Source organism: Myotis yumanensis, unplaced genomic scaffold, assembly GCF_028538775.1.
Source record: "Myotis yumanensis isolate MYYU_CA2020_CCGP unplaced genomic scaffold, mMyoYum1.0.hap1 SCAF_1, whole genome shotgun sequence".
NCBI lineage: Eukaryota > Metazoa > Chordata > Mammalia > Chiroptera > Vespertilionidae > Myotis > Myotis yumanensis.
Genome location: NW_027223752.1, coordinates 215163437 through 215187645, shown reverse-complemented (window position 1 = coordinate 215187645; position 24209 = coordinate 215163437). Strand labels below are relative to the sequence as shown.

The 24209-nt window shown below is 48.3% G+C and overlaps 1 protein-coding gene across 8 annotated transcripts in view; it reads right to left on the bottom strand.

Annotated features, from left to right (window-relative positions):
• APBB2 (amyloid beta precursor protein binding family B member 2) overlaps window positions 1-24209 on the bottom strand; it is a 327791-nt gene that overhangs the window by 50102 nt on the left and 253480 nt on the right. For all 8 annotated transcript variants that reach the window (XM_070397666.1, XM_070397692.1, XM_070397699.1 and 5 more), the window contains 2 exons: window positions 15332-15478; window positions 12464-12591 (listed from right to left, as the gene is read on the bottom strand). In XM_070397666.1, coding sequence (XP_070253767.1) covers window positions 12464-12591; window positions 15332-15478 — 275 coding nt within the window. The remainder of the gene's footprint in view (window positions 1-12463; window positions 12592-15331; window positions 15479-24209) is intronic.

Genomic DNA, 24209 nt, shown 5'->3' with positions numbered 1-24209 from the left:
TCCACAGGGTACTGGGTGGTGTGACCATCTGGTCCCCTTCCTAGGGGAGGAGTGTATTTCTCCAACCTCTGAAGGCAGGGTTGGTTGTGTAACTTGCTTTGGCCAATGAAGTGTGAGAAAAAGCAGTCCGTGTCATTTTCAGGCAGAAGTTCGATGAGTCGGTGCATCTTTTTGCCCTGCCACCATGGCTGACAACACTCTAGTCTCAATAGTGACTGTTTCATCGGCTTTGGATGCAGAATGAGGGCAATGACCACAAGGAGCAGTGCCTCCAGCCAACCTGCCATGGACATTTAGCAGAATGAGAGGTGCTTTAAGCCTCTGAGCCGTTTGGTTGTTACTACAGCATAATCCAGCCAGCGCTGACTGATATAAATGGTGATAGAAAGGGTAACAGGAGAAGTGGGGCCTGGATGAAACCATAAGGACAGAGAGGCCATCTAACACTTGTCGGGGCTTGATAGTTACATTACAAAGTGCTTCATGGACTCAAGGACTTGTGTGATCATTTACTGTTCCACTTACTAGTAGTAACTTCTATGAGGGTAGGGACCATGATGTTATTCGCAGCTACATCCTTGGTGCCAAGCACAGGGATGACACATGGTGGGAATTTAATATGTGGGTGTCCAATAAATAAACAGAGGGGTAAATGGGGCCATACAACAGAGGAAGAAGGAAGGAGAAAAGAAATTCCACAGCTTGACACCTCAAGGTTGAACTAGAACGATGTGGCCTTGGGCATGAAGAAAGCCAACTTGACTAGTCACTTAAAAATACACCAGTACAACCAAGGTTAAATTATAATCACAAAGCTTTAAAAAAATGACGGTGCCCCTTCTGGATGATGACAGCCATGACTCTTCTCCTCCTGTCCTGATTAATATACTTCTTCAGTGTAATCTGTTCTAACAGCATGGTTCTAAGGCCTAAGAGAATGATTAAAAATGTTCTGATTAAAAGTGAGCCAAGATTTAAAGACTTAAGATATAGGCCATCTTCTTCTTCTTCTTTTTTTAAAGAAGCAGTCTAATTTGTACAGTACAGACATATTAAAATCTTATCTTTAATTAAAAACGTTTCCCCTCCCTTTATTTCCAACTTGACTTAAAACTGACTTGGTGAATTTAATGAATATGATTCAGTTTTATCTTTCTTAATATCCCCCATAACTTCTCATATGTCAATAGAAAAGACAAAGCAACTTTTAGCTCGAAGGTATGTAGAGATAAATCAAAACATTCCTTTGGGCAAGAAAGGGGCACAGGTAATTACTCTAGGCCACCGAATTGGTGGGGGAAATATATGAAGAAAGTCTACACCATTCATTAGATGTTAATGGTTTTGGTAATAGCTGCTTATCTTGGTAATGGGACCCCTGGTGGTGGGGAACAGTATTTTCGCAGCAATATCTTTAGTCCTGAGGCAGTTTCTGTGTCACTATTGTTCTCTAATTCATGTACAAGGCCACAAACATCATTTGGATTGGTCAATAAATACGAATTGACTGTAAATATATATTTTTATTGATTTCAGAGAGGAGGGGAGAGGGAGAGAGAGAGACAGAAACATCAATGATGAGAGAGAGAAAATCATTGATTGGCTTCCTCCTGCACGCCCCCTACTGGGGACAGAGCCCACAACCGGGGCATGTGCCCTTGGTCAGAATTGAACCTTCGATCCGCAGGCCAATGCTCTATCCACTGACCCAAACCGGCTAGGGCAAGATATATTTTTATTGTTGTTGTTCTCTGACCCACTCAGGACTTTTACAGTAAACCAAGAAAGAAACAAAAACAACCCACCCTCAAAATACAGTAGGGCCTTGACTTACGAGTGTCCTGACTAACGAGTTTTTTGAGATACCAGCTGTCTCTTGGCCGACTTGCATTGAGTTGATAGAGTAATTTGAGTTAATGAGCTCCTTAACGAGCTCGGTCTCAGAACGAATTAAACTCGTAAGTCAAGGCCCCACTGTACTCCTATTACAGAATGCATTGTAGCATTTCCCAATTATTGAATAACTAGAGGCCCGATGCACAAAATTCGTGCAGGGGGGAAGGTGGGGTCCCTCAGCCTGGCCTGCACCCTCTCCAATCCTGGACTCCTCGGGGGATGTCTGACTGCCGGTTTAGGCCCTCTCGCAATCTGGGACCGCTGGCTCCTAACTGCTCACCTGCCTGCCTGCCTGTTCGCCCCTAACCACTCTGCATGCCTGCCTGATTGCCCCTAACCACCTTTGCCTGCCGGGCCTCATCGCCCCTAACTGCTCTCCCCGGCGGTCTGATGGTCCCTAACTTCTCTCCCCTGCTGGCCTAATGGCCCCTAACCGCTCTCCCTTGCCAGCCCGATCGCCCCTAACCGCCTCTGCCTCAGCCCCCGCCAACATGGCTTTGTCCGGAAGGATGTCTAGAAGATGTCCAGTCTATCCAGTCTAATTAGCATATTACCCTTTTATTAGTATAGGTAGAAAATTGGGGGGAAAAATCTGCTTTAAACACCCTGTTGGTTAATGGGGTATTATAATTAGATGCTGTTTGTTATTAAAATTTATATCCCATTTGCCTCACAAAAGAATTAAGTGATTTGCAATAAAAGACACACATTCTATCAGGCTCTTAAATTAGAAAAGTAAAATTTAAAACCAACTAGAAGGAAGAAGTAATTCTGTAAATCAATTAGGCTAAATATTAATTTAAACCACATTCAACCATTTCTGATCCACACTAATAGCAGTCATATGGTTCAATCTACTATTATTACTATAATTATCGGTTTAATTTAACTTGAAACTTCCTGGCAAAAAGGGAAACATGATAAACTATGCAATTATCACTCTTAACCAAATTATTTAATAAAGATAATAGTGACTGACTGCAATGAAAGCTATGCTTATAATCAAACAGTGCTTTTCAATGATGGCATGGGGGGTGAAGTGCTAAGCAAATGAAAAGTCTAAAAGTTTAGCTTTGTTAAAATACCACTTGACACATAATTATCACTGAGAATTCCTAGATCAGTGCTCTTCAGCCTTTCCTAACCTGGCAGACCCCAAAAAGCTGACCCTCTGGAAGTTCATTGGTTTTTGACCATGGAATCATTTTTTTCTCTTTATACACAAGTTATTAATCTGGTACAGTGTTCAGCTCAAAACTTTTTGAAAAAGTTAACCAAGATCAGTGTTATTCAGACTATGACCAAATCGTGGTGATAGGCAGCATTTAAACAGTTAAATAGAATAGAGTAGCAAAGACGAAAAATACCAAAGGGCCAAACACACAGTGAAGGTAAACATTGTGTGAAATTGTTGTTAGTGATATGTGAGTGAGTAGACAGAGAAAAAAGAGAGGAGGGTAGGTAAGGGGGAAATCAGGTCATGTCATAAACTATGTTTTTTATGGGTTATGACAAGATAGTTTGAAAGCCAATAACAGAAAAATAGATGGCTAGAAAGAATGTAGGGTTCACACAATCTTAAAAAATCTAATTACTGTCCTTGCAAAATTTATTTTTATGTAGGTAAACATACACATAATCAGCAATTTAAATAAAACTCCCTTCAACGTGATGTGTGTATAAATACATACATATATGTATACATACGTACAGGTGTGTGTGTGTGTGTGTGTGTGTGTGTGTGTATTTAATTCATCCTGCTTGGGATCTCTGTGATTCTTGAAAGCACCCGTGCTTCCTGGTGGCTTGATTATCAGTTTTGGAAGATTCTGTCTTTCCTATTCCTTTACCTGGCTCTGGTGTCCTGCTGGTTCCCTCAATCATGAGTTAGACACATCTTTGACATGTTACTCATTGTATATGTTTAAAATTACATTTTTTAAAACAGCCTTATTGAGGTATAACTGACATATAATAAACTGCATATGTTTAAAACACACAATTTGATAAGTTTTGACATGTGTCTACACCTGTGAAACTATCCCCATAACCAAGCCAGTGAATATGTCTGTGACTTCCAAAGATTCCTCTTGTCTCTTTATAATCCCTGCCTTATGTCCCTCCCCAGGTAGCCACTGATCTACTTCCCATCAGCATAGATTCGGTGACCTTGCATTTTCTAGAATTTGATATAAGTAAAATCATACAAAAGGTAAGGGAAGGAGGGGGGGAGGCGGGGAGGCGGGGAGGCGGGGAGGCAGGGAACCTGACCGGCCTTGTTCACCGGCCAGGCCTAGGGACCCCACCCGTGCACAAATTTCATGCACCAGGCCTCTAGATTTTATATATTTAAAGTCAAAGAGAGAATAATGCTAATCTCCCATGTGTTTAAGTTCCTCCCAATTTTTTATATGTTTGACCCAGGCAGCAGTTCAAGGAAACATTACTATCTTCATGAAAACAGTACAAATGGGAACAATGTGTGACGCTTCTAAGGAAGCTCCTCCACAGATCTGTCACCCCAGCAGTGACACCACAGCAGATGTAGAGGCTGGGACACTAAGTGTCCCCAACGTTACTGCATGAAAAAAAAAAATCATTAAAAGCAAACTGTGGGATTCCTATTCCACTATTCCTTCAGCTGACCAATTCTAGATCTCCACACTTCACATAACTGTCTGTGATGGGACTCCTTGAGTCCCACCTGATGTTCTCAAATCTGTCTTCTCCAGTGACTATAACTGCTACAGTGATGTTATATTATGATAAGAAATACATATTTAGTTTTTCAGTCTCACCAGGGAGGGGAGAGGGGTTTGACACTGAGCTAATCACCAACAGTCAATGATTGAACCAACCTGCCTATGTAATGATATTTTTATAACACCCCTAAGCCACAAAGTTGGGAGAGCTTACACTTTGGTGAACACGTCCAGGTGCAGGATGGTGGAAGACCCCAAACTTCTTGAGGACAGGAGCTCCTGTGATTGCAACTCTTCTGGATCACAACCTATTGCTTCTTTATCTGGCTGCCCATTTATAAACTAGAGGCCCGGTGCATGGAATTTGTGCACAGGTAGGGTCCCTAGGCCTGGCTGGCGATCAGGGCCACTTGGGGCCTTCTTTCCCCCGGCTCCTGGCTCCTGGCCAGGGACTTCCTTCATTCTGCACCGCCCACTGGCGGTCAGCATACGTCACAGCGAGTGGTCGAATTCCTAGTCAGTTGAATTCCCAAGGGGACAATTTGCATATTAGCCTTTTATTATTTAGGATGCCTTTATGATGTTTCCCTGAGACTATGAGCCATTCTAGCAAATTACCCAACCCGAGGAGGGGCCAAGGTAATCCCTGATGTATAGCAGTCGGTCAGTGTTCTGGACTTGTGATTGGCATCCAATCTTAAGGAACTGTGAAATCTTCAGGTAGTTAGAATTGAATTAAATGTAGGACATCCAGTTGGTATCCGCAGAAAACTGGAGAATTGCTTGGTGTGTAAAACCCACACATTTGGTGTCAGAAGTGTTCTGTGAGTCGAAACACATCACAGGAGCTACGTTATGTTCCCAATTATCAGACTCACCGTGAAGCCAAAAGTCTCGGATGATTGCATTTGAGTAAAAAAGTTCAAGGTGACGACTTGTGCATGGAAAGCAGTGACTGCCCATTCATCTGCAATAACATGAGGCTTTCAGCAATTCATCACACACCTAACTATTTATTGAGCTTATGCAACATGCCAGCAACCAAGCCAGGCTCTGGGTTAGAAGAGCGACAACTTTCTCTTCTAAGACACTAAGCCATGTATATGTGGATTATTAAGCTATTTTTTCACTAAAATTATTCTTCCTTCTGTTGTTGGACTGCTCCAAGTATTCCAAGAGGACCTAAACTTTAGGGCTGACACTGAGAAACACTGCAGCCAAGCATGATTGGTCTCTCCCAACTGCATCCACAAAGCCCCAATCCTCATCTGGCTTGGGACTCTGGGGAGGTGTGCAGTGGAAGTTGTTCAGGGATCAGCATGATCCCTCCTTCCCTCCCTCCCCCCCTCCCTCCTACCATTCCTCCCTCCCCCCTCCCTCTTACCCTCCCTCCCTCCCTTTGTTCCTTCCTCTGTCTGTCTCTCTCTCTCTCTCTCCCCACAATAACCTCAGGCCTCCACACTTCACCGGCTGGTGCTGAAACATGCTTATAAGAAATGCTAGATCATGCGCTGAATCAGTTACCAAAATGGATGATGTGATCCTCAGAAGATACTGCCATCTTCACAAATGCACCAGCAGGGACAGCCTCACTGTGAAAGACCTGCTGGAAGTGCCTTCACACATTCCTCTGAGGGGAACTACCTGGGTGACCCCTTACAATGTCTTCCCTTAAAGGTTATTCTAAGCTGAAAGTATTCGCCAGCATCCCGGCATGATTAATAGAAGGCAAGGAAACCACTTCTAAAGAGATAAAATATAACTACATTCCAAGTCAGCAAAATGGTGAAGCAAACCTGATGCCTCCGTGTCTCAAGGGGCTGCATGAAAAAGAAATCAGCTCTAGAGGTCAAGATAACACTGCAGCCCGGGGAGAGAATTACAGCTGTGTCCCTGAGGACCCTTCTCCTGAGGCAGGACAGCGCATCCCCCGGATTAAACTTTCATCAGCGGGTTTGGAATCCATCAATCATTCATTACTGTCTGGCTCAGAGAACCCTCTGACCAGACGTCATTACAAAGTCTCCATCCTCTACGTAGAGAGACCCATCCCTCCACCCCCCACCCCGCCATTACTCCTAGGAAAAGAAACAACAGCCAAGCAAAAATAGAGATAACTTCCAGATGAACTCAAAAACTCAGCAGCCCGCTATCTCTACGTTCCCGCCACCTGAAACAGAACCGCCCTTTGTCGCTGCCAACTTCTACCAATTAGCAAGGAAGTCTCCTTGGCACAAGTGCTGTGTGTCGCCTGCTGTGGGTGCAGCTGAACAGAAAGGACAGCTCCACTGGCGGCTGCTCAAGAAAGCTGCTCCAGCAGCCGCCTCTGCATTGTGCTGGCTGCCTCCTTAGTCAGCACCAACTCACTGGAAGGTCAACCAGGGAGCTCACCGGCAGGAGCAGAAAGCGCACGGTTATTTGAACAGAGAGACCACATAAGATCACTAGGAAACTAAACACGCCAAAAGAGAATACGGAGAGATCACCGGGAAGGAGCGATGGCAAGGTGGGGCAGTGACCTCAGGGAACAAAGGACACAGGTGGGAATCATTCACCCTTAGAAGCTCGGAGGTGGCGCCCGAGGGAGCAAATGCACTCATGCTGAGGAGGACGCCCGCCCTGCGTGGCGGATGCTGGTCTCTAGGCTTGAAGGACCCTGGCATGCGGGGTCTCCACATCTGTATTCTTTGCTAATTTCTATTTTTTCCGACAACCCACTAGAGATGTGAGGCCGTGCTTAGCTCGGGGCCATAGTTTGTCAACCTCTGCTTTCAATTCACACCTGTGTCTTTTCTCATGAATTAAGAAGCCAGATCCTTAAGGACAGGGACAGGCCACAGAGCCCTGTCTCCCCTCAGGCCCCCGGTCATGTCAGACCATCCATCATCTCTTGTCAGGACTAACAGGGGAGCGTCCTCTTTGGACAGAGGGAGGTCCCAGGGGTCTGTTTATGCCCTGCCACTACCAGACGGGCCACCAAAGGGAAGTCACACCTTGCAGTCCCCAGCTTCATATTCTCTAAAATGAGGAGGCAGAAAGCCTTGGGTGAATAAACCATCTTTTAAATATCAATTTGCATGAGTCAAAGTTTTGCACATTTTAATTAATCTACCCCATGCAAAACCTGCCCCCAAATTAAGCAATATTTTCAAAAGAAAGTAAAGCAACAAAACAACACTGTCAGGAAAACAGGAGCATGAACTGTGTGCGGCAACAGCCTTCTACAACAACTTAAACCAGGGGCTTGTGGGGAAAAGCCAGCTGGGAATATCCTAGGAGAAGAGAGTAGGGGGAAATATTCTGCACGCTTGGCACTATATTCTTTAGGTAAAAGTTCCCTGAGATCCTAACCAGATAAAACAATGAAAGGTAAACTCATTTGGAAGTTTATGAATAATCTATGACCTGGTAAAACTTTATTAAAAATTATTCATAAAAAACAGAAGAAGTGTATAAAACGCGTTCTAGGAGGAGAGTTTTTGTTCTGCAAACTATAACCATAAGCAATGTCACCGGGCCGACATGGACTGCAGAAGAACGCACTTTTAAAAAGCACTTGTGCACATTGGCTGTGACAGCCGCTGCTGCTGCTGAAGGACTGTGACCTTTATCAGAGCAGGCCCAACGGGGTCTCCAACTTACAGCGGTCGTTTATGAGCAGTAATTCAATTCTTTTCGTTTAAGCAAAAGTAGCCATCTATTGCTGTCACTAATTTCAATTAACGCGTTGACTGGCCAAAGCAGCGTTCCCCAAAGTGTGCTCCATGTGACTGCGTTTCCATGGAGAAAAGGGGTCTGCTCATGTCTGGAAATGTGTTCCTGGCGGGTCCCAGGGCTCGTCAGCACAGGGAAACCTCCCAGGAGGTCTCAGCTTCCCCGCTCACCCTAGAACCTTTTTTTTTTTTCCTCAAGGAAAGTCTACGACCGTCTTACTTCATTAGTGCTCCATGGCACACTGCTTTGGAAATCACTAGGGAGAATCCACGATGGGGTCTGAAGTCCTGTGACTATACCATCTGCCTATGTTCCTTCCGCAAGAGAAGCAGGTGGACTAGCACACTCCACTGCCCATTGGCAACGTACATAAGGACCTGTGTGTCCAGATGATGGAGGCATATCCGCCACAAGAGGAGAGAGGAGTCCCTATTAAAAGTCCCCTATGTTCAGAAATTACGTTGCCTGTTTCTTTTCCTCTATAAGAGAACAGGGACGAAGCTTCCCCCAGGGCCCCAATCAGTAAAGAGAGCTGTGGCCCGGCAGCAGCATGGGCCCCTGAAATAACCCGCCCCCTCCTGGGAAACGCAGCCTGGCAGGCCCACAGAGACGAGATGACAGGTGGCACTGGGTATGTCTGCCTCGGCACTGGGGGCAAAACGCCAGCTTGAAGGCCCAGAGCCACTCACACCCAGAAGGACGAGGGCAGGAGCAGAGCAGATCAGTGTGGGTGCTCCTGGTGCTGCCTCTGATCGGAATACAAGGCTCACGAAACCCCGTGCCCCACTCCATGTCTGGAGCCTTCACACGTACCCCACGGTGATCAAAAGGAACCAAAGTACAGAATGGCCCAGGGCACGGAGGCAGCCCTCCCTCTGCCCAGCAGTAATGCAAACGTGCCCCAAGAAATGCCACAGGCAGGCCTGACTTGGGACCAAGACAAAGACTTCAGCCCCATCGAGCAACCACCAACCCCCACAGAGAACCAACACCGATGTGACTGCCACCCCTTCATCGTAAGAAGCTTCTCAAATCCACCTTGGGGACCCGTGGGGGAAAGGAGGTCACACCCAGATCACCCCCTCACCTACAGTAAACTTACTCCCTAAGGAATCTCTTCAGAGCAAACCAAAACCACTTGAAAGCCTTAAAAATATGCTAAACCCCAAATAACTTTATAAATTCGGAAATCGCGTGGCTTAGTGAAGCACTCTGAACTTCCAGAGGGACTCGTGCCCTTCCAGCCTCTGGTGTACATACGTTCCTTCTCCACGTTAACCACGTCAAGAAACCCCCGAAGAGATCCCAGCCTCTCGGCAAGGAAAGCCACGAAAGAGAATGAGAAACAGGCTCGTTTTCACAAGCAAAATGAAACACTTTTATGTTTTATTCATGCAAAGCGCAAACCCCTTCCCCTGGTGGCATTATGAATTGAATTTGCTCTTGTAAATTGCTGTAAAAAAAAGAAAAGGATCAAAAGCAAAAGAAAGTTAAAAAAAAAAAAGGGCAGGAATGCAAAGGCCCCTTCTTCTAGGGAATGAAAACTCAGGGGACCCGTAGTGGGGGAAACAGAACCTTTCGTTGGCAAACATACATTTTTATTTGCTGCAATCTGGCCCAAGGCCCCAACCAGCACGTGAGCTTGTTCAGGTCCTGAGAGCCGACAGGGGACCCTGAACGAGTTTCTAAACTACAGAAGTTGGAGGAATTGAGCAAAAAAGGAAAAGAGAGAGAGAGAGAGAGCGCTCATGGACACGGACAACAGTGTGGTGATTGCAGGGGGTGGGGTGGGTGGAGGTGGAAGAGGGCAAAGGGGATAAATGGTGATGGGAAAAATAGAAAAACAAACAAACACCCCAACAATTTCTAAATAACACGTATCCGCTACCATTGAGCAAGAAGAAGTGGTTTAAAATACATGGGTCACCCAGCCCACCTCTCAAAGACATAACCAAGGCAATGTGACCTAACTGACACTGCCATGGGGCGGGGCAGGTGCAGGCGGGGGCAGAGGATGAGGCTCTTCCTGCTCCGCAGGACAACTGAACTCCTGCGTCTGGCCTCTCGTCCTCTGCATCACATGAAAAGCTGCTCTGGAAACTCCCTGAGGCCAGGCCCCTCCCTATCTTTGAAAGGAAGCCATGTAATTAGCGGCATCCGCTTGTGCTTTGACAAATCCAGAGCTCACACCCAATAAGCATTTGCCGCGTCCCCGTCACTGTGCCAGTTACTGTACTTACACACAGGCACACGTAACATGCTTTGTGGTCCTTATTATGATCCGCATTTCACAGATGACAGAAACCAAGGCTCAGAGCTTAAATAATTCATTCAACTGGAGTTTGAATCATTTTTTTCCTCCCGAACATGCAGCATTTGGCCTCACTTTAAAGAGTTGGACTGGGCTGAAAACCTCATCAGTGAAATCCTCTCACAACGTACCCTTAAGAAAACACAACCCCACCTCGTTGTGTGTGTTTATAATGATCTTCACCTTGGCTCCTGCCTGGAGCACAGGAACCAGGGATTGATCAAGTATCTTACACCCTCCCATCAAGGCTGAACATTTTTAATGATGAGCAAACAGTATCAGGCATTTTCCTTGTAAAATTAATCAATTCGTGCCATGCATCCACTTCATGCCACAGCTCTGCCGAGCGAGTGAATGGCAGGTGTGTACACTTCATCTACCCACTCGTTCCCCTCACAGCACCTGGCCCAGCGGCCACCCATCGGCACTGTTACAGAAGCTCAGGCACAACCATGCTCCCCGGAAGGGTTATCCCACCAGCAGTCAGAGGACACCTCCCCTTTCTTCTGCAGACCATTCCTCGAGTCTGGTTCCAGCAAGCACGCTTGTTCTTTGACCGATGGATGCCTAAGCATTTTCCTTTCTGGCGTAGAACTTGTAACTGAACCAAGGCAGGGGCACCCTGAGGCAGAGCTCTAGGGAGGACCACATGCTCCGATAAGCCAGATGCCCAAGACGGAACCAGGAGGGCCACCTCGCTGCTGTCTGGGGTTTTCACCCGTGTTAACAATGTTCTTACCCAGTTTCAACAATGCAGTAACTAACCACCCTATAGCGCATCCCTAAAAGCTACGAGGTCCTCAGTTACACCGAGAGTTGTCAAAGATTAAATAAACAGTTGACCCGGGAACAAACGCAGGGGTGAGGGACACCACCCGCCCAAGCAGTTGAAAAGCCACATGTAAGTTCAGTCGGCACTCACACACTCCAATTTCCATCCGAGTTAGAGAATGTAGTTGACCCTTGAATTACATGGGTTTGAACTACTTGGGTCCAATACGAGAACCCAAGCAGTTCAAGCCTGCGTTGCTCAAGGGTCAGCTGTGATGCGAGAGTTCAGTGCACTTAATGGAGCCCAGGTGCTGAACGGTGGCGTCCACGGACGTCTGTGATAAGGGCCACTTTTTAGATAGAATATGAACATGAACATCAGAACTTCCAGTCAGCCTGGAGGACAGAAAGTTCTCCACACACCTGAGTAAGGAGCACTTCTGTCAATCACACATTTTCAGCAGCATTTCAGAAAAAGGCGCACTGAATGGAGATTTGATATGATCAGATGTTTCAAGTGTTAAAAAAAGTTCAGCCACCCCAAGCCCCAGGAGTTCCTGGTGATAGTGACTCAGTGACCTGAAGGTGGTGACTCAGGCTGTGCAGCTGCTCCCCCACGTGAGCCGCTCCCCCCCCCCCCCCCACCTGCAAACTGCTCCCCCACGCAAGCCCTCTGCAGAGAAAGTACCAGGGGGAGGCGTGGGGAACGGCCCAGACCCAACCGAACGAAGTGGAGGGTTAAAACAGGATGCAGAGCAGGGGGAAGGGGAGTGAGGGTTCAGGGAGCCTGGTGAGTTGGGGGGAACGTTGCTGAATGAGGATGAGCAGGAGGAGAAACACACAGAAATTGAAGGCAGATCCAGAACTGACAAAAGGTTTGAGGTGCTGAAACCAGGAGGGGAAGTCGCGTGGAGGGCTTCCGCGGTGGGGACAGAAATCAGCTGTAATGTTTTATATTTCTAAAGGAAGTCTACCGTCATTGCATGTTCAGTGAAGTACAGCAACAGGTGTGGAGCTACACCCGGGGCCCCTGGCGAGGGGACAGGCGGCCCAGCCCCCGGGCACTCACCGGCCGTTGTCGCGGCCCACGCCCCACACGCGGATGCTCACGATGGGCTGCGAGTGGAGCACCGTGCGGTCCATGGGGTCCACCAGGCTGAGCGTGTCGTTCTCCAGGATCAGGTACATGTCCTTCCCCTGGAGCCAAAGAGAGCCCGTTACCCTCCTCCCGAAGCGCACACGCCCTCGCCAGGTCTGCGGCTGCCTAGGATGTCCTTTCAACGAGCAAGAGAAGCCGCCCCGTGGTCTCGAATGTGTGCTCCTAAAGCAGTGGTTCTCAACCTTCTGGCCCTTTAAATACAGTTCCTCATGTTGTGGTGACCCCCAACCATAAAATTATTTTCGCTGCTACTTCATAACTGTAATGTTGCTACTGTTATGAATCGTAATGTAAATATCTGACATGCAGGATGGTCTTAGGTGACCCCTGTGACCCACAGGTTGAGAACCGCTGTCCTAAAGGGAGAAACACCCTCTCCTGAGTAAAAAGTTCATAAATCTTTCATATTTCCTCACATCCCAACTTCTCTCTCCCTCCCCAAGTCCTCTGGAAAGTGTCCCTGGCTTGCTTTCTAGGCGGCTCTAATTTTTCATTATTTACACTTCTGCATCTTCAAGAAAAAGGTGGGTTCCCTGGAGAATCTGGTCCCCCACCAGCTCCATGCCAGGCGTCCTCACTCAACCATGCTCTCCCCCTTCCTTCCCCTGGCCAGACCCCAGCAGGCCCCTCAACGGCCTCTCAGAGCCACAGCGATGTCCGTCCCTTCTCCCCTCTCATGCCACTCCATGCCTGTGTGATGTGGCTGGCAAATACCTTGCTCCAGGTCTGACACAGCCTGTGATGCCGTTAGCTACAGGGTGCTGTGCATACACCACCGCAGGGGGGGAGGTCATGGCTTCTCTCCCACATCACCACTCAGGCTTTCGGCTTTGGTCTCCTGTACCCCCACAGGGGTTGGCCCTTTGAGGGCGGGAATGCTAACTATTCAACTTTACTCCCCCTGAAATTCCTGAAGCATAATTTTAAGAAATGATTCAACTCTGATGTTCAACTGAAAGACTGTGCCTCCTGAAGGTCACGGTCACCCCTGGTGCCGTGTGAGGGAGGCCTGGCTGGGAGAACGGTGAGGCTTCCTGGTGGGTCTTCAAGTCCCAAAGCAGGACAGCTGAGTTCCTCTGAGGCCTGGCACTTGAGAAGGATGTTATAGGTCCCCGTCCAAGGTTCTCAGAGTGAATACAAGCTCCATTGCTTCCGTGGCAGACATGGGTTTCGGTGCCTCTGCTGGCCAATGTGTAAGCTGAGAGTCTACGTCTGCGATCCAGGATCATCTGAAATCTCCCCAAAGGGCAGGGGAGCCGTTTCCAGAAAAGAGCCATGGCGGAAAGCACAGCCCGCGCAGGACTGCGGAGCCAGAGCGACAGGCTGCCCGCTACCTCAGATCCACGGCACCCCAAGCATCCTTGCTGGGGAACTGCAGCTCATTCAGCTTGTGTGGGGGAGGGGGACAGGGCCCATGTGGCCACTTCAAGGTCACAGCTGTGTCCAGGCCTTGGGCAAAGGGCCAATCCTTCATTAACTAGTTTGCAGGTTAACTGACTGAGGTGCGGGTCCTGGAGAGATTCAGTTGCCCAGCATCTCACGGATGTTGGTCAGTAGCTGAGCAACGGTTCGCAGAGCAAGAAGAGGAGCCCAGCTGCCGACACCCTACACTGTCCTTCAGCTACAGGCTGGGCTCCTGGCCTCCAGACCACAGAGCAGTGCCAGGAGCTGCATGATCCCTGAGACTGGGGATCCAGAGAGCAGAGCAGGGCCCAGGTCCCCCTGGGGCCACCAGGGATGTGCTTTGAGATAACAGAGTTGCTAAGGATTTTTGGTGCCTTCTTCTCTCTGTCCCTTTCCACCAAGATTGAAGCACTGGCTGCAGCCTGAAGGAGGTCCCCAGCCAGACCCACAAGTGGAATGGCTCCCAGCACAACCCCCTTCTGTGCCGCTGCTTCATGGCAAACACTTTGCGGGACTAACAGACTGAGGGGCTCTCTGTGGCTGACATCACCACCTGACATCCAAACACGCTTTTCCGGGTGTGGTCCACAGTGCGGTCAAGTCCCCCTCACCAGCTGGGAGATGCACTTCCTGCGGCCTGGTTCAGCTGAAACACCTCGGCTAGGCCTCCCAAAGCCAACAGGCTCTGCCCACTGGGAGGGACCAAGCGGGGTAGACGTGTGGCAGCTCTACTCCAAGACGCTCCTGGCGTGCCGGCTGGCAGGTCTCAGAGCCCGGCAGGGATCGGTTTTTCATATTTCCATGATCTCTATGGATCTTTCATATTGATACGTATTATTTTCCTTTCTGAAATGATCTCAACTGATATTTCAAAGTGGATTTAGAGTAGATAGGTCTCGATTTCAAAGCTCATGTATAAAGTTGACTTTCAGATTGTCAATAAAGAATATGTTAGAAAGAAAAATTTTTCCAACTTTTAGAGCGGCCGCATCGACACTTCTGTGTCTATGTGTGGGGACCACATTCCCCTTTGAGGACATACTTTGTGAGGGCCATGGGTCTTCTTCTTATATCCTCGCACGCCCAGTTGTGCACGCAAATCCAAGGGGTTTTCTGGGCCCTAAAGTCCATAGTGAATTCTTGGGGACTCAGGGATCGCAGGTTAGATCCTGTCACTGCGACGTGGAGAACGTTCTCTCCCAGGGCCCCATCCTCTCTGGGACCAGACACTGCTAACGGGTGCCTCCTGCCCACACTACCTGCCTCTGTGGGGAAATGCACCTGCTGCACCCCCGTCGCCCCTCAGGACCACGTCCCACGAAGCCAGAGGGATGGAACCAAGCCTGCCATTCATTGCCCCCACGCGTTACTCACCTCTCCCCAGATGCCGACCGTGTCCCGGATGTCATTTTTGCAGTAAGAGAGCTGCCGGATGCAGTTGTTGACGGCAACACTGCTCTTCCCAGGGGCGAGGTCGTCCTCTGCCATTTCTACCCATCCCAGGGAGCGCACAGCAAAACACTGGAAGACAGAGTCAGGAACGTGAAATTCCTCACAGGTCACAGGTCACTCTCCGTCAATCTACCATAAAGGCCCCTGCAAGGTATGCCTAATGAGCCTTTAGCTGCTACATCATGTCCAATATCTCATCCCTATTTCTTTTTTAATTTAATTTATTGGTGTGACATTGGGCAACATGAACATGTAGGTTCAGGTGTGGGTTTCTATGTTACAAGAGCTGTATATTGCACCATGTGCCCACCACCCAAAGTCAAACCTCGTCGTCACCATATATTAGGACCCCCTTCTCCCCATCCCTATTGTTGGAAAATTACACTGTGACTTTTTTTGCTATTAGAAAGTGTAGTGATAAATATCTTCTTGCCTAACTTCCTGTGTGTGTGCTCAGATTTTTTTCTTAGAATAGATACCTAGAAGTGGAATTATAAAAACTTCTAAGCTCATTTATCTATTAGAAGGCAGTTTTTTTCATCGTAAGAAGTTAGTTGTTAGCACCTAGAAAAAGATAATGGGAGAGAGAATGAATCAAGTCCATGTTAGGCACTTTAATAACGACGAGGCAAAATGTATCCTCTAATGCCCAGGAGTGGAGGGAAACGGGGAAAATGTGCTTCCGTGACAGCCGGTCTCAGCTCCTACCGCTTGTTATGAGCACCACATCCCTCGAAGCCTGCAGAATGGCCGGGCTCGTGAGACACCTTAAAGCGTGAGCTCCGTTTGTTCTTTTATCATTTGGAGATATTTTGAGATGACGCTCCTTGTCTTTTAAAAGTTCAGTTATCCAATTAAAGTAATATAAAAAGCATCGTGTGCATATCGCAACACGTAAACAATCCAAAGACGTATAAAGAAAGAAATCCCCGGGACCCGTGCGGGCTGCAGCATCCGCTTTGCTGATCATCAGCAGGGTGGACTGGGACCCTCACCTGACCCTGCAGCTCGGGCCCCTTATCCCCCTCGGAGGGTTGAGTCCTTCCGAGCTTGCATCAGTAGAAGAGACCACCTTCCCGAGATGGGGTGGGGTGGGGGGGGGGGGAGCGTTTTGTAAAGTTTCCCAAAGTGAATGTCACAATAAAATGAAGAAACGCAGCCAATTGTCCCAAAGTGACCCCTTCAGTCCAGTTCAACCTTCCCCGTCTCAGCCTCCTGGCCCAGACTCCTTCCTGAGTTGTTAATCACAGTATCTCAGGGGAAACACAAACACACACAATTACCAAAGGCAACCTACGTAAGCCCAGTGAATGAGGATCCTCCCATCCTAAGTACTGAGGTACCTGTGTGACCACCGGAGCAGAACCGCTGCCATATGCTGATGGTGCCTATGGGCCGTTTACAAATACACCAAAAAGAGAAGGTTGCCCCTGCGATGACTGCGAAAGTTCCTCAGGGCCCTGTGTCCTGGGGAGAGGTCTGGGAGATGCCCTCACCATCCCCTCTGCCGGCTTGTGTGCCCACTGCAGTGCGACTGCTTGATGTCATTACAGTTTTTTGTTGTTTTTTAAAAAATATGTCTTTATTAATTTTGGGGAGAGGAAGGGAGAGGAAAAAGCAATAGAAACACCAATGATGATAGGGAGTCATTGATTGGCTGCCTTCTGCACGCCCCCTACTGGGGATCCAGCCCGCAACCCGGGCATGTGCCCTTGACTGGAATCAAACCCGGGGCCCTTCAGTCCATAGGCCCATGCTCTATCCACAGAGCCAAACCAGCTAGGGCTCAATGCAGTTTTGAGTGCATGGCTCTAGAGTAGGGACTCAAATCTTAGCTCTTAGATGCACTGGTACTGTGATTGTGGGAAAGTAATATACAAAGTCCCAATTTTTTTTTCCTTTCTAAAAATAGGAATAACGATTGTTACCTCTCAGGGTTCTCACTAGGAGAAAACAATGTAATATAGCAAGAGAGCCCGCATGTAGAAAACACTCAATGAACATGTGTTGAGTGAAAGAGCGAATGAATGCAGTGCCGCATAAATCTTAACGAGGGTCGTCAAAGGGGAGACGGACAGGAGCGGAACATTGGTACTTAGGGTGACCACACATTTCAGTTGTCCCCAGGATGGCTCAGGCTCATGTCTGTTGTTGTGGCAAAATCATTAAGAGCAGCTCCCAGTTTGAATAATAAGTTATTACAGTCACTCTAGTCAAAATTCCAGCCACCCAGCCTCTGGTATGGAAATAGACTTGGACAGGATACCGAGATGTGCCCAAGCGGAAATGGGGTTCAAAATCAACAGAAGCTGCTAGGAGTAGAGTGTCTTGGTGACCCTGGGTTTGAACCCTAAGAAACCAGTATTAATGTGGGATGTCCTTAAAACTAGAAGCCAGGATCATATTTTTTCACTTCCTCTAATTGCCTACTACAACATCCTACAGACTATGGATACCCAAAAGAATTTATTAACAATAAGGAAGGTAAGAAACAAAAATACTGGCTGCTTTTTGTCCCTTGAGTCCAAGAACACCTGGATTTCAAACTCAACCAGCCCACTAAAAAATATCAAGGGCATTTTTCTTGCCTAAGAAATGCAAATGGCTAACTAATCGGACCACAGCATATTAAGTATATTGTTTTGTCATGCTGATAAAGAGAAAACAAAAGCCCTAAATATATTATTATAAAGATTTTATTTTAAGTGATTTTCCTTGTGCAATCCTGCTCTTGCAGTTTAGTTTCTGATTTGGAAAGCTTCACCACCAGAGCAAAAGAAAAGTGGGCTATGGGGAATAACTGAGCTCCACCAGGGAATGTGCTCAGCTTCCTCCCAAGGACAGAGCGGCAAAGAGCAACCTGTGCTGTTTGGTGCTGCCCCCGTGTGCCCTGGAAGGTTTATAACCACCATCACTTTTCCTTTGGGCGGGACGTGTGTGTGTGTGTGTGTGTGTGTGTGTGTGTGTGTGTTTAATGGTTTCCATACTGATCAGCTCTGGGAAGACTCATTTCAGAGTATGGGAAGAGTTCAAAATATGTAATAATACTGCCTTTAAAAATGCTTTTTCAATTTTTGAATAAAGCTCACTAGTTGCACTTTGATTGATGCTCATTCTTCAATAGTTCTTAACCAAAAGAGCAAAAATGAGTAATGGTTTAGAGTATGCACTGTGCCATCAGATGAATCTGGATTCAGTCATAATCTTGCTCTTTACTAGCTGCTGACTCGGGGCAAGTTACTTCAGGTTTCTAAGTCTCAGTTTCTTCATCTGTAAAATGGGACTAAAAATAGTACCTGTACTTTACAGTACCACTGTGAGGACTAAATGAGGTAAAATGCCAGTAAAGTGCTTAGTATACTGCCTGGCATACAGTAAGAACTCAATAATGTTCATTATTATTATTACTAGAGGCCCAGCGCACAAAATTGTGTGCGGGTAGGGTCCCTAGGCCTAGCCTGTGATCAGACCCATCTTCCACCCACTCTCCAGGCCCTGGTCCCACCCCTACCGCCCCTGCCAGCCATCTGGTTCCCCTTGCTGGTTCCCCTCACCGGCCCCGGATCCCGCCCCCTGCCACCACCAGCCACCTGGTTCCCCTCGCTAGCCCCCCACCTCATAGTGACTGGTCAAGCGGTCATTCCAGTCGTTACGCTTATAGTTGCTGGCCTTTTACTATATAGGATTGATACATTTAATTCTTTTCTATGTGTGGATTTTAATGATTTTCTAGTTTAACCGATTTTAGCCAAGCTAGCACATGGAGTGGAGGGGAGGTACCGTAGATCGTGGTATGTGTGAGCACACCACCTAGAGGGAGGGCTTTGTTAAAACGCAGAAAACTGGGCCCGTCCGCATGGTTTCTGATTCAGTGAGTGAGGGTAGGGCTCGAGAATCTGCCATGTGCACACTGTCCAGCAGGGGTGCCACCACAGTTCCTTCTTTCCTTCCTTCCTTCCCCCTCCTTTTTTCCTTCCCTCCCCAACCCCAACCCCAACCCCTGGTAACAGATACTGAAGGTAAGGCATCTCCATGGAGACAGGGGAATACAGCTGCAATCAACTGAGGCCTGTGCTCTGTCCGTCACACTGCTGTTCACACAGTGTTCTGTGATGGCCTGTTGTTAGGCTCAGGGACAACCTGAGGGCGGGGCCAAGGGTCAGCCCAGTGTGGGGCTGGGGCCTCCGGGCCTCCTCAGCTAGAGTGCTGCTCCTTCTTTTACACCAAAGGCTTCCTGCTGTTCAAGAACAGCCGGTGCTCCCAGCAACGACAAATCCTCTACAATGCCTGGCCCACTGTCACTCTTCCTTAACATGCTGAGTAGACTGAACTGTCACCACATTATTAACAATATAAGTTTAAAAATAAAAACCAGAACGTCAATTTATTAATTTCCAGAGAGAAACATGTCTAACTGGATGCTTGGGTTGGCTAACAGGAGGATTTGTTCTCGAGAGAAAACCCACTCCTGTTTCTAGTGGCCAGCCCACTGCAGGCCGCTGAGCGAAGACACAAGCAGAGAAACCCACTTCCGCATCCCAGCGGCCAGGGCCCTTGGAGATGCATGGCCAGTATGCCAGAGACAGGCCTCTGGGTTGTGATTTAGTGTGAACACAGTTAACTGTATGAGTCATGTCCTGCCCAGGAGCCAGGCTGCTCTTCTGAGGCCTATTTTTATCAATGGAAAAGCTGAGTGGAGGAGGGTTCAACCGAGAGACTTAGCCCAATGTTTCAATGTCCCAGGACAGGTTATGTGTATATGCATACTTCAACCCAAACTTGCAGGCGTATCACACCGCACATATTCACGTGATCGTCACCATCTTACTAGCGGTGACCATTTACCGAGAGCTTTATATATTCTGTGCTGAGTATTTTCTATACAAAATTAAGAGCCTACACCTGGTGGGAAAAGCGTGAAGGATGGCACTGACAATCATGGACCATTTTCCAATTACTACATGCTTCACAACACGTAGCACATGCTCCCCTAACCCTACAAAGTTTGAGCTACATTTGCTATTTTCTATGCGAGAAACCGAGGCTCAGGGAACTTAGTGAACCACCCAGGGTCACACAGAAAGTACGCAGCAGCTAGAGTTCCACCAGAGGGTTAGTCCTGAGGGTAGGTCATTATCCTGAAGAAACCAGCTCAGTGCAGTGACCCACCTGAGGACCAGCGGGATGCCCAGCCTAGTCCCTATCCCATTGCTCTTTCTTCTACGGACCCTCCATCCAAAGGTGGCTCTTTGAGGCCAGGCCTGTTTTGTGGCCCTCGGATCGCCCACTACTCAGAGGGCCCAGCACATACTTCATGCTTCGTAATGTTAGTGTCGAATGAAGACACGTGAGCTGGAGACAGACCGAGGGCTGGTGGCAAGAGGGGACCAGATCTGGTTAGGAGCCCTGGACCACCACTTCCCGGCTGTGCCCTTGCCAAGTTAATTGTCGCCAGTTTTGCATCCTTGGAGGGATAACCCTGCCCTTGCAGGTAGTGCTGCGAGGATTCAAGGGGTATGTGCCGAACCCTGGCAGGGAGCTGGCACAGCCATTTGCACTATAGCCCAAGGCCCAAAGCAGCTCAGAGTCACCACGAAGCATCTCTGAGAAAGGATCTGACAGTCATCACAGAAACTTCTCCGGGTGGAACAGTGAACACGTTGCACAAAAGCAGAAGTTCCTGCTGGAGACACTCGAATGCCAACAAAAGCCGGGTCTGTGGCAGCAAACACCGGATTCCCAGCCCACACTCTCAGAGCTTGAGCGAGAGCCCGTGCAAGTCCAGGCCAAGAAGCTAGGCTGGCGGACCCGCCTCTATTCCTGCAGAGGAGCAGCAGATGTCCCTACTACTGGGAAACCATCCTTCCTCCCAGAAAGTGTAAACGGTATTTTAGTCTTCCCCACAGGAGTCCTGGAAGAGACTGGAGGGGAGTTCTCCGGTCCACACGGCTGACTTACACCACAGGGTCTATGTCTGCGGCCGAAAGCTGAGAAATGCTATTTGCAGAGTAAGTGTAGAGTAAAACCATTGTGACTACCCAAGCCTTGCACGTAGAGTGGGCCATGTTATTTTGCCGGGGGAAGCGAGATGGCCAGGTGAGCTCTAGGGGAGATGCTAGTTCAGAGAGAGGAGCAGAGAGGCCTCAAGTCAGGAGTCAGGCTGTGCCCTCCGGGCTGGGGCTGGGGACCGAGGCAGCAGGGAACAGCCAGAGCGGGGACACTGGAGAGATGATGGGGTTTCACACAGTCCACTCTCAATTAGAGACAAGTCTACTTGTAATATGAGAATTGCAATACTCAAATAAACAAGAGTGTCATTCTCATCAGCAGTTAGCCATAAGTGTGCTCTCAGGTGGAGTATGAGGCAATTCAGGACTAATCGATCCCCTGCTCTAAAATGGGCCCAACATGTCTTCACGAAGAACGGTGCCACTCGGGTCCTGAATACAGCCCTTCCTCTGAACAGCTCCAGTGCAAATACAGTCAGTCCTCATTATCTGTAGATGCACCTGCTCACTGAAATGTATTTGTCACCGGAAACGAATACTCGTGGCACTTCTGTGGTCACTCGTGGACACGCAGAGTGGCAAAAACGTGAGTTGCGTGATACGCACGTTCCCACTGAGGTTGAACAAGGCAACTCGCTGCCTTCTTATTTCAGCTCTCCTACTGCATAGAAGTATCCTTCCTGTGGTCTATTAGCGCCTTGTTTTTTTTTTTTTTTTTTGCATTTTTGTGCTTTTTGTTGGTGACTTCGCTGCTTAAAATTCACCCCCAAGCACAGTGCTGAAGTGCTGTCTAGTGTTGCTAAGTGGGAGAAGGCTGGGATGTACTTTATGGAGAAAATATGTCACGTGAGCTTTGCTTAGGCGTGAGTCACAGAGCTACTGGCTGTGAGTTCCATGTGAGTGAACCAATAATCCACATTCAGGAAGGCATCTTTACACAGAATCACACACAAAACAAGGCTATGCATTGATGGGTTGATGCAAATGTAGTGACAGGAGGCTCACAGGAACCTAACTTCGCATGTCCCCTGGGGAAATGGTTCAGTATTTGCTAATTTATTGTGGTTGCACCTTCATAGAACAACTACAAATAGTGAGAAATAGCTGCATCTGCCCTTCACCCCAGGCAAGGGGTAGTGAAGATGAACTGAATGACTCTCACGCTTCCTAGATCTTGGTGTAGGAGGGTGTAGGTGGGACAAGGAACCAGGAAACCCTGGGTTCTTGTCCAGGTGCTGCTACTAACTGGTGACTTTCAGGACGTCACCTGCTAGGCCTCATGTTCCTCATCTGGCAAATGAGAGAGGAGAAGGAGGGAGTTCAAGAGGGAGAAGGGTTTGGGCTAAAAGCTCGCTCAGGACTTCTCCCACACTAAAGTACCCCTCAGACACTGTCCCTTCCTGACCCCACTGTCACTGATTGGGCTCCAGCCACACTGGCCTCCAGGCTGATCCCCCCTCCTCCAGGCCCGGCTTATCTGGGCTCTCCCCGTCATCTACTTGGTCCCTCCCTCACCTCTTCCTCGATGTCACCTCTCAGGAGGCCTTCCCTGACTATTAAACCCGCCTCCCGGGACCACCTAGCTCTCTTCCCTGATTTATTTTCCTCCACGGCAAGGACTTCCATCGGAGGCACTTATATTCCACTTGTTTTGCTGTTTCTCTCTCGACACTGGAATGAAATTACATGAAAGCAGGACCTGGCCTGCAGTGCCCCCGCCCCCAGGCAGAGAGACTGCCGTCAGGGTGAAAGGAACCCACACGTGTGAAGTCAGGTGTGAGCAGTACAGTAAAAGTTAGCTCCAATTATCGGCATCATTGGACTGATTGCATTTTTATTGTTGGTTTATAAGAAAGGCTTCATTGCACTACTCACCAATAAATCTGGGACGTTTTTACAAGGTGTCTGATATGAACTCCGTAAGCTCATCAAGTGCAAAGGCCTACAAAATGTCAATTAAAAGCACTGCTGTTACCAACCGGAGAGAGCATTCACGCTGTCCTAGGTCCTATCTGAGCTGATTCCTAGAATCTGCAGCATAGTCCTGGGGAAAGGCACTTAACCACGGCAGAGACCCACGGCACACACGGCTCTGGGGACGCTGGAGTCCGACCACCTCATTTCACATATGAGTACCAAGTCTTAAGAGCATTTTCCAGAGTGGCCGCTAGTAAAAACGAGGCCTGCCTTGTGCCGGGTGGAGTGGGCGCGATGGGGCCTCGAGAGAGTGGAGGCCACCGTTAAAGGATCCGCGAGTAACTACCACTTACTGCAACGGTCCCTGACCAGCCGGTACTTACTGTGAGTGCAAAGATGAAGGGAGTAGGAATAGATGCTCTTGTAAGACGTGTATGGCAATTCAAGGAAAAAGAAGAATTTTAAGAAGTTGTTTTAGAGAATTTGTTTACATGAGGTACACTGAATTCTTAGGGGAGGAATGCATGTGCACAGCTCTGATATTAAAAAGAAGGACATTTCCAGCAATCGGTTAGAATAAAGGCTGGGAGCCTGATCCCAGTGATGGGCGAGGTGTCTGAGGAATAGACGTAGCTCGGGCTTTATCTGAAGACAGACAGGCCAAGAGAGACCTCTCGCGGCCTCGGCTTGCAGGCAGGCACGAAGCAGTGCTGCCGATGACAAACCTGTTTGAGAAACATGTCGAGTTCCTCAGGCAGCGATTTCCCACTCTGTTCCTCACCTGGAGACTGGCAGCTCTTACCGTTTAGCCGAGCTGAGCTCCTCAAAATGCAAGATGGGTTTCTATTAGGATGAAACAGCTTTAGCCCACTGTA